The sequence below is a fragment of the Orcinus orca genome, chromosome 2, assembly GCF_937001465.1.
Source record: "Orcinus orca chromosome 2, mOrcOrc1.1, whole genome shotgun sequence".
NCBI lineage: Eukaryota > Metazoa > Chordata > Mammalia > Artiodactyla > Delphinidae > Orcinus > Orcinus orca.
In genome coordinates, this window is record NC_064560.1 from 60,946,244 (window position 1) to 60,960,975 (window position 14,732).

The 14,732-nt window shown below is 48.3% G+C and overlaps 1 protein-coding gene across 3 annotated transcripts in view; it reads right to left on the reverse strand.

Annotated features, from left to right (window-relative positions):
* Positions 1-1,852: 1,852 nt before the first annotated feature.
* Positions 1,853-14,732, reverse strand: part of ALPK3 (alpha kinase 3) — a 53,562-nt gene continuing 40,682 nt past the window's right edge. For 2 of the 3 annotated variants that reach the window (XM_049705755.1, XM_033402922.2), the window contains 5 exons: positions 12,930-13,210; positions 12,283-12,371; positions 11,255-11,478; positions 8,840-8,888; positions 1,853-8,233 (listed from right to left, as the gene is read on the reverse strand). In XM_049705755.1, the coding sequence (XP_049561712.1) occupies positions 7,897-8,233; positions 8,840-8,888; positions 11,255-11,478; positions 12,283-12,371; positions 12,930-13,210 (980 nt within the window). In that variant the 3' untranslated portion in view covers positions 1,853-7,896. The remainder of the gene's footprint in view (positions 8,234-8,839; positions 8,889-11,254; positions 11,479-12,282; positions 12,372-12,929; positions 13,211-14,732) is intronic. The other variant, XM_049705756.1, reaches the window with a different exon arrangement.

Consider the following 14,732-nt stretch of genomic DNA (forward strand, 5'->3'; position numbering starts at 1 on the left):
AGCCTGACCCAGCCCAGGGGCTAATCACTGACCAGCCAGTGGGTCAGGAGGCAGTACTGATTGTTTCTCACGGGACGAGAGCTGGAAAGACGGTTTTCAGGGGTGGGGTGGAGATGTCGTTAGCCACCCCACCTTGAAGGAAGGGAGAAGCACCAGGGTCTCCCAGCTTGGCAGGCAGGATGGATTCTGGGCCCACACTTAGACCTAATGGCTGTGAATTGTATTCTCTAGTCAGACTCCACAAAACCAGGGATACTGTGTCTCTGAGCAACTTCCTGAGTAAGACCCAGCACAAATTCCACAGGGGTTGATTTAATGGGCACTCAGCCACATAATCTGAATAATTTGACTCCAACTGCTCCAAGAATATACATTTTGCCCTGTTAGAAAACAAGAGCCCTAATGAAATTTCTCTGCCAGTGACACAGTCTACACAGTAGGACACCTGATGCATCTTAAGCAGATTGCTTGGCCTGAGATGGGGATTCTCGTTCGAGTTATTTACTCCGTACATCATGCATGAAGGTCTTTCATCTTCACGCGTGATGCATCCCCTGAGGCTGAGTAGACGGTAGCTGTTATCTCTCGCTGCCCTTTGGAAATAATAGGAAAGAGCCGTCTCTGAACCACATCAGTTCTGAGGTCTGAGGACAGTGCCTCGTGGATTCCAGGACCTCTGGGTGTCAGTAGGGGATGCCTCTATTAGAAAAAGGAACAACAGGCACAAAATGGAGTCACTTGTCCCTAGGAGAGCAAACCAAGACTCTACTATAGTTTCAGCCACTCCCAGGACTGCAACCTTTAACCAATCAGTCTGGAATTACCTGATGAGCACAGTGAGGTCATCTCACCTGCATGATGATAGACTTCCCCTTTTCCCCCAAGGGAAGGTGACCTTGCCTGAAATAATCCGTTCTTTCCTTTATGACTTTATGGTCCCACCCTCCTTCTGCCTTTAAAAACCTTCCACTTTGTACACCTCCTCAGAGCTCCTTTCTATTGATACTTGCCAGATGCGATGCTGCCCAATTCGTGAATAAGGCCAATTAGATCTTTACTCAGCTGAATTTTCTTAACACTCCTACCTAGAGCTAGCTCCAATCACTCAGGTGCATCTCAGTTCCAAGGGCTTAAGCAACAAGCCCAAGCTCACATGGCTAGTAGAGGTGGATTTGAACTGAGGTCTGTCTGTTCTCAGCTCAAACAACCTTCTGATAATTTGGCTTCCCTTGAAGTTCTCCTTTCAGAAGAAGGGAAGAATTCCCTTGTCAGGTAAAGTGTCCAGTCTTCTGGATGGTTACATGTCTCATAAAAAATTAGCAAGGTGGGTTTTTAGTGTGAAAATTCCATTTCCTTGTACGTTTAATGAATGAAACAGGCTCCCTGAGTGCGATCAGCTCAGGGGTACTGACAACATCAAGGTACAAAACTGAGACCCAGACCCCGTCCCACACAACACTGTTGGTCTGCCAGTAACCAGAATCCACAGTCAACATAACCCAGGGGATAAAAGGCAGAATCAAATCAGGAAAAATAAGAGTTACTCCCAGAAGAAACTGTATGAGCTAGCTAATATACATTGCCAAAAAATATAGGGGAAATTTATGGAAACTTTTTAAGGCTGTTTGACCAAGATAGCGGAACAGAATTTTGATTCAGGTTTTGTTTATTGATATGTTCTCACTCACCAGAGATTCTATAGAAGCTCATACAGACAGATACAGTTCTTACCATTTGTGCAGGGGGAGGGGGGCTATAGATGAGGGTGGATAATACAAATCTGGACTAAATACTGACCCATGCTAAATTATAACAAAAGACCAAAATTCCAAGGAAGGCAGGAACTCACAGATTTTAGGAAACAAGAATGCTTTATTGGGTCCCTGACATGCATCCAGCCCATCTGCCCTCTGGCCTCTGACATGACCCAGAAGATGGTCTCACTCCCTGCCATGAGAAATTGGCGAGGCTCTGCTGGCTTTCCTCTCTAGGCCTGGAATTCTGGTTGGAAGAGCTCCTATGAAATGAACTTCCTGATCTCAGCAGCAGAGATAGACAGAAGGAACACAGTAGAGGAGTTATCATAATGGACATGGGCATGGAAACCAAACCTCTAGCTGTGGTTAATTAATCACTGGGCCCCAGGAATGAAAAAGACCAGACAGTGCCTAAGATATCAGCTAGTTACTACTGTAACCAAAGGTTTCTGGTTGGGCAAAGAGGTCTGTCTCAGCTGCCAAGGTAGAGTCAAAATCTCCCACTTAATTTCCAGACTTTCAAGGGAGAGGAAGTCAAATATCTTTGAAGAAAAACCTTATTTTAACACTTAGATGCATATTGTTAACCTTCCTTGCAACCTTCCCCAAAGGGATCTGTGTTCACTTATCTGGGAACGGAAAGGAAAGGAAAGTACTCAGACTTGGGGAGAGGGGTTTTGTAGGACACTGGCTCCAAGCCAAGTCCAATTTCTGGGTACAGTAGAAGAGCATGTGGTCTCCCAATCCATAGAGATGTTTAATAGACTAAATTTTGCGCCACAGTAGACCCAGTGGAATCTCAAAGCCAATGAAAGGTTATTTTGAGTGTACAGTTGAAATGGATATATTCTGAAACACGCATAACCCCCACGATGGCTCTGATTAGTGGGGTAAGAATGACTATAATAGGATAGGAGAAGCACAAGCCATCAGAATTCCCGCTCCTGACCGAAATGGTAAATCAAAAGTGCTTCCGTATTTGGGAGGGAATTGTAGAAATCAGTGTTACTATCAGATTTAAGAGTGAAGTCATAGTGATTCCTACCACAGCTCAGCCTGGCCAGGAGGTCTTTGGATTGTTGTAAACTTTAAAACGTGTTAACTCCAATTGCAGGTGCTGTTCCAGAAATGGTCTTCTTGCTAAAGCAAATTCATCCAGCTCTTGGCATTTGGTATGAACCCTTTGATCCAGTGAATTCATTTTTTCCCTTGATTTTCATGAGCAAAGAACATCAGAAGCAATTCGTCTTCAGCTGGCAGGGTAGCAGTACTCCACTGCTGTCCTGCTGAATGATATATATTATCTTAGCTGTTCAGCTCTGTGCCACAGACTGCCTCACAGGGACCTTGACCTCAGCAATGCAATGTTCCAGCACGCTGATGGCATCATGCTGATAGGGTCTGGAGATCAACAGTTTCCCTAGATGCTTTGGTAAGACATATATATGTGAGTCAGAGGTGGGAGATAAAGCATGTGAAAATGCAAATGTCTGTTCCTTGAATAAAGTTCCTGGGGATCAAGGGGTCTGTTGAGGTCAGAATAGTTCCTCCATTAATGTAGGACAAATTCCTACATTTTGAATTCCTTACCACGAAGGCCCAATTCCAGGCAAAATTGTCAGTTTGGGGCATCTTGCTCCAACCCGTTTACTGACTGACCCAGAAGACTGCCAGCTTTGGGCAGGGCGCAGAGCAAGTGAAGGCTCTCCAGCAGGAAAAGCCTTGAGCACGTATGATTCTGCCACGAGGCCACATGACCTGGCAGAGCCAGTGGTGCTTGAGGGGTCTGTCTGTGGCATATTGGGGAGGCACATGGAGATTGTGACAAGTCTTGATTTAAAAAATATGGCAGAAGGGGGTGGGATAGGAAGGGTAGGAGGGAGGGAGACGCAAGAGGGAAGAGATATGGGGACATACGTATATGTATAACTGATTCACTTTGTTATACAGCAGAAACTAACACAACAATGTAAAGTAATTATACTGTAATAAAGATGTTAAAAAATTAAAAATAAAAAAAAATTAAAAATATGGCAGGAAAACCCAGAGTTTGGAATCAAGTGATACGCTGGCCAACAAGTAACTATTATCCTTTTGACACACAGCCCTCTGACTTGCCACTGGGCTCTGGGGAGTCTAACTGCTTGGCTACAGCCTACCAGGTGGCCATGCTGGCCCTTATGAACAGGGGTTGTCGGATCCACCCAGCCAAAATCAGGCATGGCCACCGTCATTAGGTGAATGCTCCAGGATAGGGTTCTGGAGGCACAGGCAAGCTGTGTGTGGGCATCACTCACTCTCCCATAATGCCTCCTCCTGCCCTACGGCTGAGCTCGCCTCAGTCTACACTTATGCTATGGCTTTAACAGGGCAGTAACTTATCTTGACCATGAGGGGCCCTTCTTCTGGATTTGGATTTGCTTTCCTTACCCATCATGCCTCTCCCATCAAAATCCATGGAATTGGGCTTCCCTGGTGGCGCAGTGGTTGAGAGTCTGCCTGCCGATGCAGGGGACACGGGTTCGTGCTCCGGTCCGGGAAGATCCCACATGCCGCGGAGCGGCTGGGCCCGTGAGCCGTGGCCACTGAGCCTGCGCGTCGGGAGCCCGTGCTCCGTAATGGGAGAGGCCACAACAGTGAGAGGCCCGCGTACCGCAAAAAAAAAAAAAAAAAAAAAAAAAAAAAATCCATGGAATTATCAACTGTTGTAAACAGCATTTCGGTATCCCCACATATTGCATTCAACCAGGGAATACACTTTATAGCAAAGTAATGGGTTGATGCCTATGGCCTTTGCTCATCTTTTCAGGATCCCCACAGTCTAGAAGCAGTTAGCTTGATAATATGGTGAAACGGTTTGTTGAAAACTCAGCTACGGCACCAGCTGAAAACAATACCTTGCAAGGCTGGGTAAGGCCTGCAAGATGTAGCATAAGCTCCAAACCGGCAACCAGTTCATGGTGCTATTTCTCCTACAGGCCAGGAAGCAGGGTGAAGAGGGGCATGTTATCACGACATCTCAATGCGTTTCTCATATCTGAGGTTGAGGACCAGACTGGTGTAGAGGTTTTAGTTCCCAAGAAAACACCTCTTCAAAAATTCATAGTAATGATTCAAGTGAATTAGAAGCCTAGGCACCTGGCCGTCTCAGGTTGCATGTACCTCTGAGCCACACAGAGCTAGGATAGGAGTATATCTAGGATACGAGTAAATATAGTGACACGTAGGAGTAGCTGGGATGATTAACTCTATCAAGGGAAAATATGATTGCGGCTACTTAAAAGGGGGCAGGGTACAGATGGACGTGGGGGTTTCCTAAAGTGCTTCCTGGTACTGCCATGTCCAGTGGCTAATGCTTGCCACACAGGCAGGACCGCTTAGGAACTCGACTTTGGAACTGAAGATTTGGGTCACTCCAAAGGGCAAAAAAATCCCTAGTCATAAATACTAGTTCTCATGACCAGTTATAGAAATGGACCGTAGCCTTTACTCATACTTCCCTTCTTGTTGGGTTATATAATTTCCACAGGTTGCAGAATTTCAAAAGGAGATTGTGATAAAAGAGGAAAGAGTATCATTAGTGACACTGGACTTTGGAGAATGGTAGCCCTGGTCATTACCCCTGGACTTAGTCATTGACTATTACCTTGAATGGTCTCCCCAAGCAGAGAGCGATTTGCTTTTGGTTGTATGTAAGAGAGTTGTAGTGCATCAGATGGGAAGAAAGGTGTGTGTGTGTGTGTGTGTGTGTGTGTGTGTGTGTCTGTATCTGTGTGTGTCAGGGTATCTTCTGTGGTTGCCTGCCAAGCCCTTTCTACCCTTCCACCCTCCACCATTCTTCTGGTAAGAATCCCCAGCCTTTGGAAAACTACCTCTCTCCCAGTCCACGATGCCCGGAGCTCCAGGACAGGAATTTGAACCTTGAGTGGAGGGAGATCCACTGGAGCAACGGCAGCAGCTCCTGGGAGGCAAGCTCTGGAGCTACCCTGGCTCCTGCCCTTCTAAAGGCCAACTGTTCAGCTATTCCTTTGGTTCTGTGAACTACCCCCAACACCCTTCCCATGAAGGTCCAAGTCCATTTCTGTTGCTCAAAACCCAAGAAACCTAACGGAAAGCACCTCTTTTGAGACCACCTCATGCATCTTTGCCTCCCAGCAGTGGTCAGCTCAGGGTCTGGCATAAAGTAAGTCTGCTCAGTATGTCTGCCGAATGAATGGATGAATGAATAAACAAATCAACAATATTCCAGCTCTCGGTTCACCACGGCAATCTGGATATGCAGGCTGGGAGAGTTGGGAGCAAGAGGAAAAAGTGGGCAGAGTCACCTGAGCACAAGAGGAGGTAGAGAAGTCAGAAATGTCAAACGGAGGGGGGTAAAGGTCAGGCAAGGAAAGGCCTGGGTGATGGGGTGGGGCTGGGAATGAGAAGCCTCTGCAGCTTGGGAGGCAGGAAACAGTCAGTGAGTAGCTGAGAGGCAGGAGCTGGTCTTCCCCCGGGCTGGTCTTGCCCCAGTGGAGGCAGCCAAAGACACTGGGCGTTTCCCCAGAGCCCCAGCTCTGCTCTTCCTTCCTGGGTTCCTTCCTCTGCATTCCTCTTCCAAATGAATGAGCAATTCCAAAGGCCTAAGCGCCCTCGTAAGGGGCACAAGCCATCATTCCATTAGTACAAGCAGCACAGACTGTCTAGCTGCGGCCACAGAAGGCTGAGGCTGAATGCCAATCTAGGATCCAAAACATGGATTCACTTTTCCAGTGGGTCCAGGGACTGCAGGACGCCTTCAGAGAACCGCCTGGGGAGACGGGACCCTGACCCCATATACCTACAACCACACCAGATAAGGGCGAGCAAGATACACAGTTGCTGCCTTTATTGCATTCCAGGGGGAGCAGGCTAGCTCGAGACCCACCCCATCCCAGGCCTCAAGGAAGGGTTCTCAGGAAGGGCCCAGGGTGCTGGGCCGAGCACAGCAATTCCTTGGGAGCCTATATTGAGGCCCAGAGCTGGAGTCCCAGGGTCAAGAGCTAATGGTTAGGGGCAGGGGGTCCTAATTCCCAGGCACAGAGACACTCCTCCACCCTGCACATGGGTGGACTGCATTCTTCCCACAGCTCCCAGGTGCACGCCCTCTGGAGAAGAGTCCCAGCCCTCTATCCCTGGTCAAGAGGGGATGTGAAATTCACTGTGACCCCACCTCGTTTCAGTATGAAGCACAAGGTCCCACAAAGTCAACACCTTCCGTCTGGCCACAGCTGCTGATGCAACCCTCATGCCAGCTCTCACCTCACGGGCAGAGGGCCTGGGAGAAGTAGGGGAGGAGTGTCCTGGGGTGGGCTGAGAGGCCAGAGGGTCTGCTCTTCACCTAGGTATGGTGGGTAGGGTGGGGGTCAGGCTAGGGAAGCCCTCAGGTAGGGGAACAAACAGAACTCAGTGAAAGGCAGGCAGCAGGCTGCAATTGGGCTCAAAGCCAGGGATGGGGGATGGGGTGCAAGGGAGCATGGTAGGCAGGTGATTGAGTGCCTGAGTGATGGGGGAAGGAAGAGCATGAACACACATCACCAAAGACCACTGCACAAGGATATGACAGTCTCTGGAAGGGCCCTGGCACCATTCGGGCTCAGGGACAGGTTAGTTGCAAGATAAGCTGGGATGAATGACGCAAAATGACTGGAAGGAAAAGACACCCTGAGAGTCACCAGGCCAGACACCGCAGAGGAAGTCTGGAGCCCTGAGGATAGGGAGGGATCAGGGCCAAGTGAAGGGAAAAGGGTAGGTGCTGGCCTGCGTGCCCCCAGAGTGCAACATTCACGGCAGGGCCTGGGGCAAGGGGTTGGTTGCAGAACTCATGCAGAGGACTCAGGGAGCCTCCAGCAGTGGCCAGTGTAAACTTCAAGGAGGGCTAGGCTGCAGGCCCCGGGAGGTAGGGCCTGGGAGCCACGGGGACGATGGCACCAGGAGAGGCCACCGGGCTGGGTGTCAGGCACCAAGCATCTGATGAGGAGAGGCTGCGGGCAGAGGCCCCGAGGGGTGCCGCCTCAGTGCACCTGCTCCGGTCAGTCCCGTACTGGGAACGTCTCCATCGGTTCGAGCTGCTTCCTTGTCGGTCTGCTGCTGGGTGGAGGCCCCCAGCCTCCTGTGGGGGCTACCGCATGCCCTGGGCCTTGGAGTCTCCATCTCGGACGGGAGGCTGTCCGAGTAACTGGGTGGCGACTGCCTCTGAGGCCTGAGGGGTGGCCTTGGAGCTTGGGGCACTCTTCTGGGGACTGGGAGGGCCTTTCCTCTGGGGCTGAGGACTCAGCTGGGGGCCCCTCCTGCCGGCAGATGGACTCTTGGAGCCTTTGGCCTTGGCTTGGGGATGGGCAGCCTCAGGGCCCTTGAGAGGTTTTAGCCCCAGCATCTCACAGAAGGTGTTGCACTGGTGGGAAGAGGCAAACTGGTCCAGCAGGGCAGGGAAACAGCTCTCCTTGAGGCCTTGGTATCTGCAGCCAAACAGTGAGAGCTGAGTAGGAGTCCCACCCAGAGAGAGAGTCCTTGGGGGGCAGACTGTGGGGTGGCCACAACCAGGGTGTGGTGCCCAAGGTCCATCCTACCTTACCTCGGGGTGCTGGGGAGTCCACCTGGGGCCACCTCAGACGGCAGCATCCGAAACCTCAACTCTAAACTGAGGTCTCATTACACCCTGGCCCATGGAGTTCATCGGGTGGGACGTCACTCGGTGTGAGGACGATCTGCCTTATTAACATAAATAAGAGCAGACTCCAGCTCACCACTCTACTCACAGGGCCCTGCTTATCTGCACCCTGATGAGTTTTCACAAGTGAGAAGGAAGGGGAGCAGGTACACTGAGAGCCCAGGATGTAGGTGGTCCTGTGCATGGGCGTCAAGAGCTACTGGTCCAGGTCTGGGGTCAGGGGCACAGCAGGTGGGGATCAGTGGCCCCTGAGACATTACTATATGGCCATGGGTGCAAGTGAGACTCTCTGGTCACAGGTCTAGCACCTCAGGGATGGAGAACCAGAAGAACTTTGACATTTTCCACCCTGAGCAGACTCTCAGAGGGCATTCTGTCCCCAAGGAGCACTCACCCTCGCAGTTTGGTAGCAATCTGCACATCAGTCATTTTCCAGTTAACCCCTGAAAAGAGAGAGAGTGGGGAGTTGAGGGCATCCTGGGCTGGTTCTAGGGCCCCCACGTCTCCAAGATGGATATCACTTTAGATGGAAACTTGCCAGATTGCAGGGCACATCTTCAGGTACCCTCTCATTGGGCATCATCACCCTGGCCTGTCTCATGAGTGGTGTGGGTATCTCTGTATTATTAGTAGTAATACTATTCCCATTTTCACAGGTGAGGAGATAGGCTCAAAGTTAAGTGACTGTAGCAAAGTCACATTTATTCATTCATTTAATAATTGAACACTGTCTGTGTGCAATGACCACCGTGAATCAAAGTTCAGTCTTTCTTACTCCTAGATCCAAAAGTCTTCCAGCTGTGCAATCCTGCCTCTACTGGATGAGATTAGGTCACAAACTGAGCTGGCCTCTGGCTTTGAGCTAAAACCTTCTCCTTCCTCATAACAGATTAGCCCATCTGGGCAAGAGGGAGAAAGGTGGAAATGTGAAGGTATTTCAGGGCTGGGCCAGCAGAAACGTTAACACTGGATAAGACTGGCTTCCACCTACTCATACAGTGCAGCAAGCAAGCACTCCAAGAAGCCCAGATGGGCTCCTAGGTTAAGACAGCCTTGAAGGACAGATCCAGGCAAGTGGCGACAAAGGAGGCATTTCCCACCCCGTCCAGGCCACCCCAGCATCTTAGCATTCATGCGTCAGGTCTGTGACTCTCCTTCCCTGTTTGTACACCGTCCGGTTGCCTTCCTCCAGGAACCTACCTCTCACTAACAGGCCTGAGTACCCGTGGATGATAGAGTGGCACAAATGTGGGCTTGAGAACCAGGCACACCTGGATTTGCATTTCAGCTCTGTCACTTTGGAGCTGTGTGTGCTTGGCCAGTCACTTACTATCTCTAATCCTCAACAGTAAAAGTAGGGATAATGCTGCCCATCTTGCAGGGGAATTGAGAAGATCACAGTATGTGTAGGACTATAACTTAGTGTCTGAAACACAGTAGTTATGCAATAAATATTAATTTCTTTGTTATTTCTCTTTCAGCATTTATCACATTCCATTTTGCATTATAATAATGATGATCCCTTACACTTGCACAGAATTTTGGTTTGCAGAGGGCTTTCATAAATACAGTCTCATTTAATATTCTTAACAAGTCTGAGAGATAGGCAGGGAAGATATGGTTATTCCTAGAGAGGGAAAGGAAACAGAAGCTCGGAGAGATTAAATGACCTAACCTGTCTGAGCTTGTTTTCTTCTCTGTAAAACAGACACCCAGCTAGAAAATGATGAGACCTAGGCTTGAATTTCTTTGACTCTCAAGTCTTTCTACTATATTATGTTATCATCTCATTGTAGAAATTGGTATACTTATCATAGCTTCTTGAGGACAATGGCTATTCCTAATTCACCTTTTTATCTTCCCAATATTTAGTAATGTTGGAAGGAAGGAAGGAAGGAAGGAAGGAAGGAAAGAAGGAAGGAAAGAAAAATTTATGAGTTAACAAATAGAGTGAATGATAATGGTTTAATGTGTTACTAGCCCCCCTCCCTTCAATATATAGAGTTGTATATACAATATTTATTGTATTAATATTTATTCTTTAACCCCAATGCAGAGCACATTTAAGCCAGTTTTCTATCTCTGGCCCTTGGTTTTGTCACTTATTTACATCAGGGATAAAATGTAATAGTGTGTGATATTCGCAGCATTCCAGTCCTCTCACTGTAGAGAGGATTTTATCTTTTCCTCTCCCCTGCCCTGTCTGGTTACAGAGAGTAGGCCTGGAGAGGAGTGGTCAAAGAAGGAAGGAGAATTCATGCTTGCTGGCCTTCCTTTGTTGGGGAGAATCTGAGTAATGGGAGAAATAGAAATAAACTAAAAAGAAGCAAGAGAGACTAAGTTTGTTTACATAATAAAAAGCTACCAAAGACAGAGGGGGGAGCAGGGAAGGAGGAGATTGCAAAGCTATGTGTACAGGGATGGAAGAGAGAGGTTAGGAAGTTAGAGAGTAAGAAAGTTCACAGCAGAGCTGCAGGGAAGAAGGAAAGGGAGATTTTGAAAACGTGGTTGCGGGTTTGAATTAGATCCCATGGAACGGTCTTTGAAGTAAATTCCTTTTTAATTTTAAGTGAAGCCTGGAGTGTACTCCTTTAGATACAGCTGCAGTTATAGACTAGGCACCATGAGGCCCTGATACGTATTAGCGCTGCATACAAAGTGGTTCCTGTCCAGCGCACTTTACAAGGTTACTGTGAAAGCAAAGGAGAATATGTGCAAAAGTGCGCTGCACACTAGTAAACGAGAACTGTGACTCTGCCCCTCCGCATGCTCTCCTGCACATGTACATGCACACCCCACACCCTCATACCTGCCAAATCTGTGACAAGGAAGCTGCCATTTGTCCACAGATACAGCCAGTGCTGGAAGGTCTGGCATTTCTGCACGGCCTCAGAGCTGCTAGATGCTGCTGGAGCCGCAGCAAAGCCCCATTCCCGGGAACAGTAAGACTCCATGGGCTTGCCCAGGTCCTCCTCCAGGGTAGCATATGGGATATTGTTTGCAGGCCGGTAGATCAGATACAGTGGGATGATCCTAAACATAGTGTCACCCTGCAGTGAGCAGGAAGTATGGCCCCAGAGAGCTCCTCCCTCCACCTCAATTCTACACTCTTGGATCCAAAAGGAAGGCCCTTCCAAGAACAGAACTCTCAGCTCTGAGCCTGGAGGACAGCAAGGAAGGGGGGGTTCCACCCTGAGTTCAGGAAAGGAAATGGTGGCCTCCTCCATTCTCTGAGGTCAGTGGGATTAGAACTGAACCCTGCTATAGCCCCAGGAGGCCTCTGTGCTTGAGTGAGGGACTAAGACCTGTAAGTGCCAAACAGAAAGGAATACCTCTGAGAGGATCCAACCAGACTGTGCTCAATGCCAGCTAGACCCTAATACTCAAGAGTTGAAGTTCCAAGTCTCAAAATGAAAACAGTTTCCATGTGTAGCTGACTCCTACAAAAATCCACACGGACCCTGCCCACCTACCACATTAGAATCCTGACCAGTTTGCCTGGAAGTTTTAGCCCACCCCATCACCTTCAGAGAGGCCCAGAACCTGCTGTGCCCAAACCCTGCGATCAGCAAAAACTGGGCAAAGGAGTGGGGAATTAGGGTGGGTGGGAGGAGACTGAAGACCAGAGCAGAAGCTTTTCTAAAGTGGGCAGTGAATCTTGAGGTCTTTATTTCTAGATTTTGTGGAACCACTGAGCTGAGCATGGGGTTAGCTGGGGGCCCATTTACACGTGACTATGACGCAGGAGGCCCCCAGGAGGCTGTGAAATCATGGTTCTCTGCAGAAGCTCAAGTCAACCGGTCTGCACACTGCACGGCCCCCTCCCTGTGCACTTACTCAGGCACATCCCCAAAGCCAGGTGCAGCCCGGGCTTCAGCCGCAAAGATTTTGCAGTACTCTCGACTCATGTTCTGGATCTTGCACCCCTGTGGATTGAAGAGAAGCAACTCTGATCAGCAAGGAAGCATCCCGGTTCTCTATCTGCCTGGCTCTTAGTGGGAAGGCCATCTGCTAGAGGCTGCAGGGAGGATTCCAGCCCTGGGGGAGGTGGGGTTCATTCCTACCCTCCTCCCTACTCTGCACCTCATTTTTCTCATTTGTAAAACAAGAGGCTCTGGACTTGTTTTCAAAGTGGTTTCCAAAGTGTGCTTCCTGGAGTCCTAGTGATAGATGGCAATGCCCCAGGGGCCCCACTGCAGGAGAGCAAGGTACCGACCCCGCCCACAGTCACTCCCCTTTTAACTCCCAAATAAGGCTTCTGCGAAAGATATCTTTGAGGGCAGTGAAGAAAGTTTTCTGCTGAAAAATACAGTTTGAAAACTATGGCCCCAAAGATGTAGCCTGGACTACATCTCAGGCTCTCGTCGAGGTAAAGTTGAGACTAAGGTGGCTTCCTCCTCCATACTGGGCTTCCCAGTAGGACCCAGGCTGGGAAGGGGAGGGATGAGAGAGTGGAAGGATGGGGCAGGGGGATGGGACAGTACCTGGATGGTGACGTCATAGTTTCTGCCCAGGAGAGAAGTCTCACTGCTGGGCCCAAACACAAGCAGGCTGGACACCTTGATGATGCACGTGAGGCCTGACTCGAAGATGGGTTCCAGCCCGTAGATGACCTTGGCCTGGGAGGCCTTCCGAAGGCCACACCCGTGTCCACCACCTTGTAGCTCCTCGCTCACCAGGCGCCCAAAGAGCTTGTCCCCCCAGCAGCCAGTGTCAGCCAGACCCTTAGCAAACACCATGGGGGTCATCTCAATCTCTTCTCCAACTGAGGGGGAACAGGAGAAATGTGGAAAACTAGAAGCTCCCCCCCGACTGCTGTGGAACCCGTAGCACCCCACCACTCTGTCCATGACTTCTCTTTGGGTGTGCACTTGTGGGGGGCGCCCTATGAACTATGACCTCCTGAGGGCAGACACTGTATCTGGTAAAACCGCCGTCGTTCAACAGTGCTCACGTGTGCAGAGTAAGGGCTCAGCCAGTGTCTGTGGAAGGCAGGGGTTTTCTGAGGAAGCAGCAATCAATACAGAATATCAGAATTACTTTGTTTTAGAATTCAGTGTTTTGATCAAATGAATAAATGACTCCATGTCAACCAACATGTTTGACTGAAACAAAAAGTTTGTGAGACAAATCCAGTAGCAGTGAGCACTCCTAGTGCTCAAATTGGGATCACTAAATACCATTTTCCACTAAAAGGAACCAGAACTCCCTAAAGAAATGGTTGATTCCGGGTCTAGGGCAGGAAGTGTCCTAGATTGACCTGAAACATCTCTGGACCAGAAAGCAAGTAAGGTATCATAAACAATTGGCAACTCGTCAAAAGGACACAAGAGCCAACCTGAAGAGGCTTCTACTGGCAAAAAATGAGACAATCTTACCACCAACAACAGCAAAATAATTGCAAAGTATTGAACATTCAAATGTGTTAAAAAGCCATACTTTCATAATTATAAGTAAAAAAAAACCCTTCCCTCTGGGAAAAAAAACCCTCATTCGTGACCTTTGGAGGATGTTAGGGCACCAACTCACTATTCTGAAATCTAATAAGAGCAAGGAGGAAAAGAAAGTATTTTTTCCTTCATTTTCTGTTGGACCTATATGTATCAGGATTACCAAATAACCATTTCTTCTTTTCCAAAAAATTTCAGCTAATGAATAAAGAAGAAATGACAGAATTAAAATACTCCATGTTGCAAACCTTAATGAAATAAAGGACTTAGGTGATAATCAGTGACTGCTAAAACCCCTAGATGATGACAGGGGTTATATCAGATACAGTTTTTTAAAGTTTAAAAGGGATAGATCAGGCAGAAAACACCTGAATGAACCCAGTGATCATTCTTAACATTACTAAAACAGTCAGACATCACATGCCTCCAGATAGGATGCAAAGGAAATACACAGCACACCTGTGAAATGTCCACACACACACCCCCAAAATTTGCACCTGAATTGGAGCAAGCATCTCAAGCTAATTACCAGTTTAGAGGAAGCACATCAATGAAGCAACATGTTAAATGGTGATATAATCAATAAAAATCCAAAATGTAAGAAATTCTTCAACAAATAAATGGCAAGGAGGGAAAACAAATGAGGGAGGAGGAACTATTATACATTTGATAGATTTAAGAGATTATGTTAGCCAAAAGCACTGAGTGGTTCCTAATTGAAATAAACCAACACTTATGAGAAAGTTGGGAAAATCTGATTGGATATTTGATGATAATTAAGTATTATTACTAAGTTTTTAGGCTTTTTTAGTTTTTAGGTGAGGTTATATTTGATTA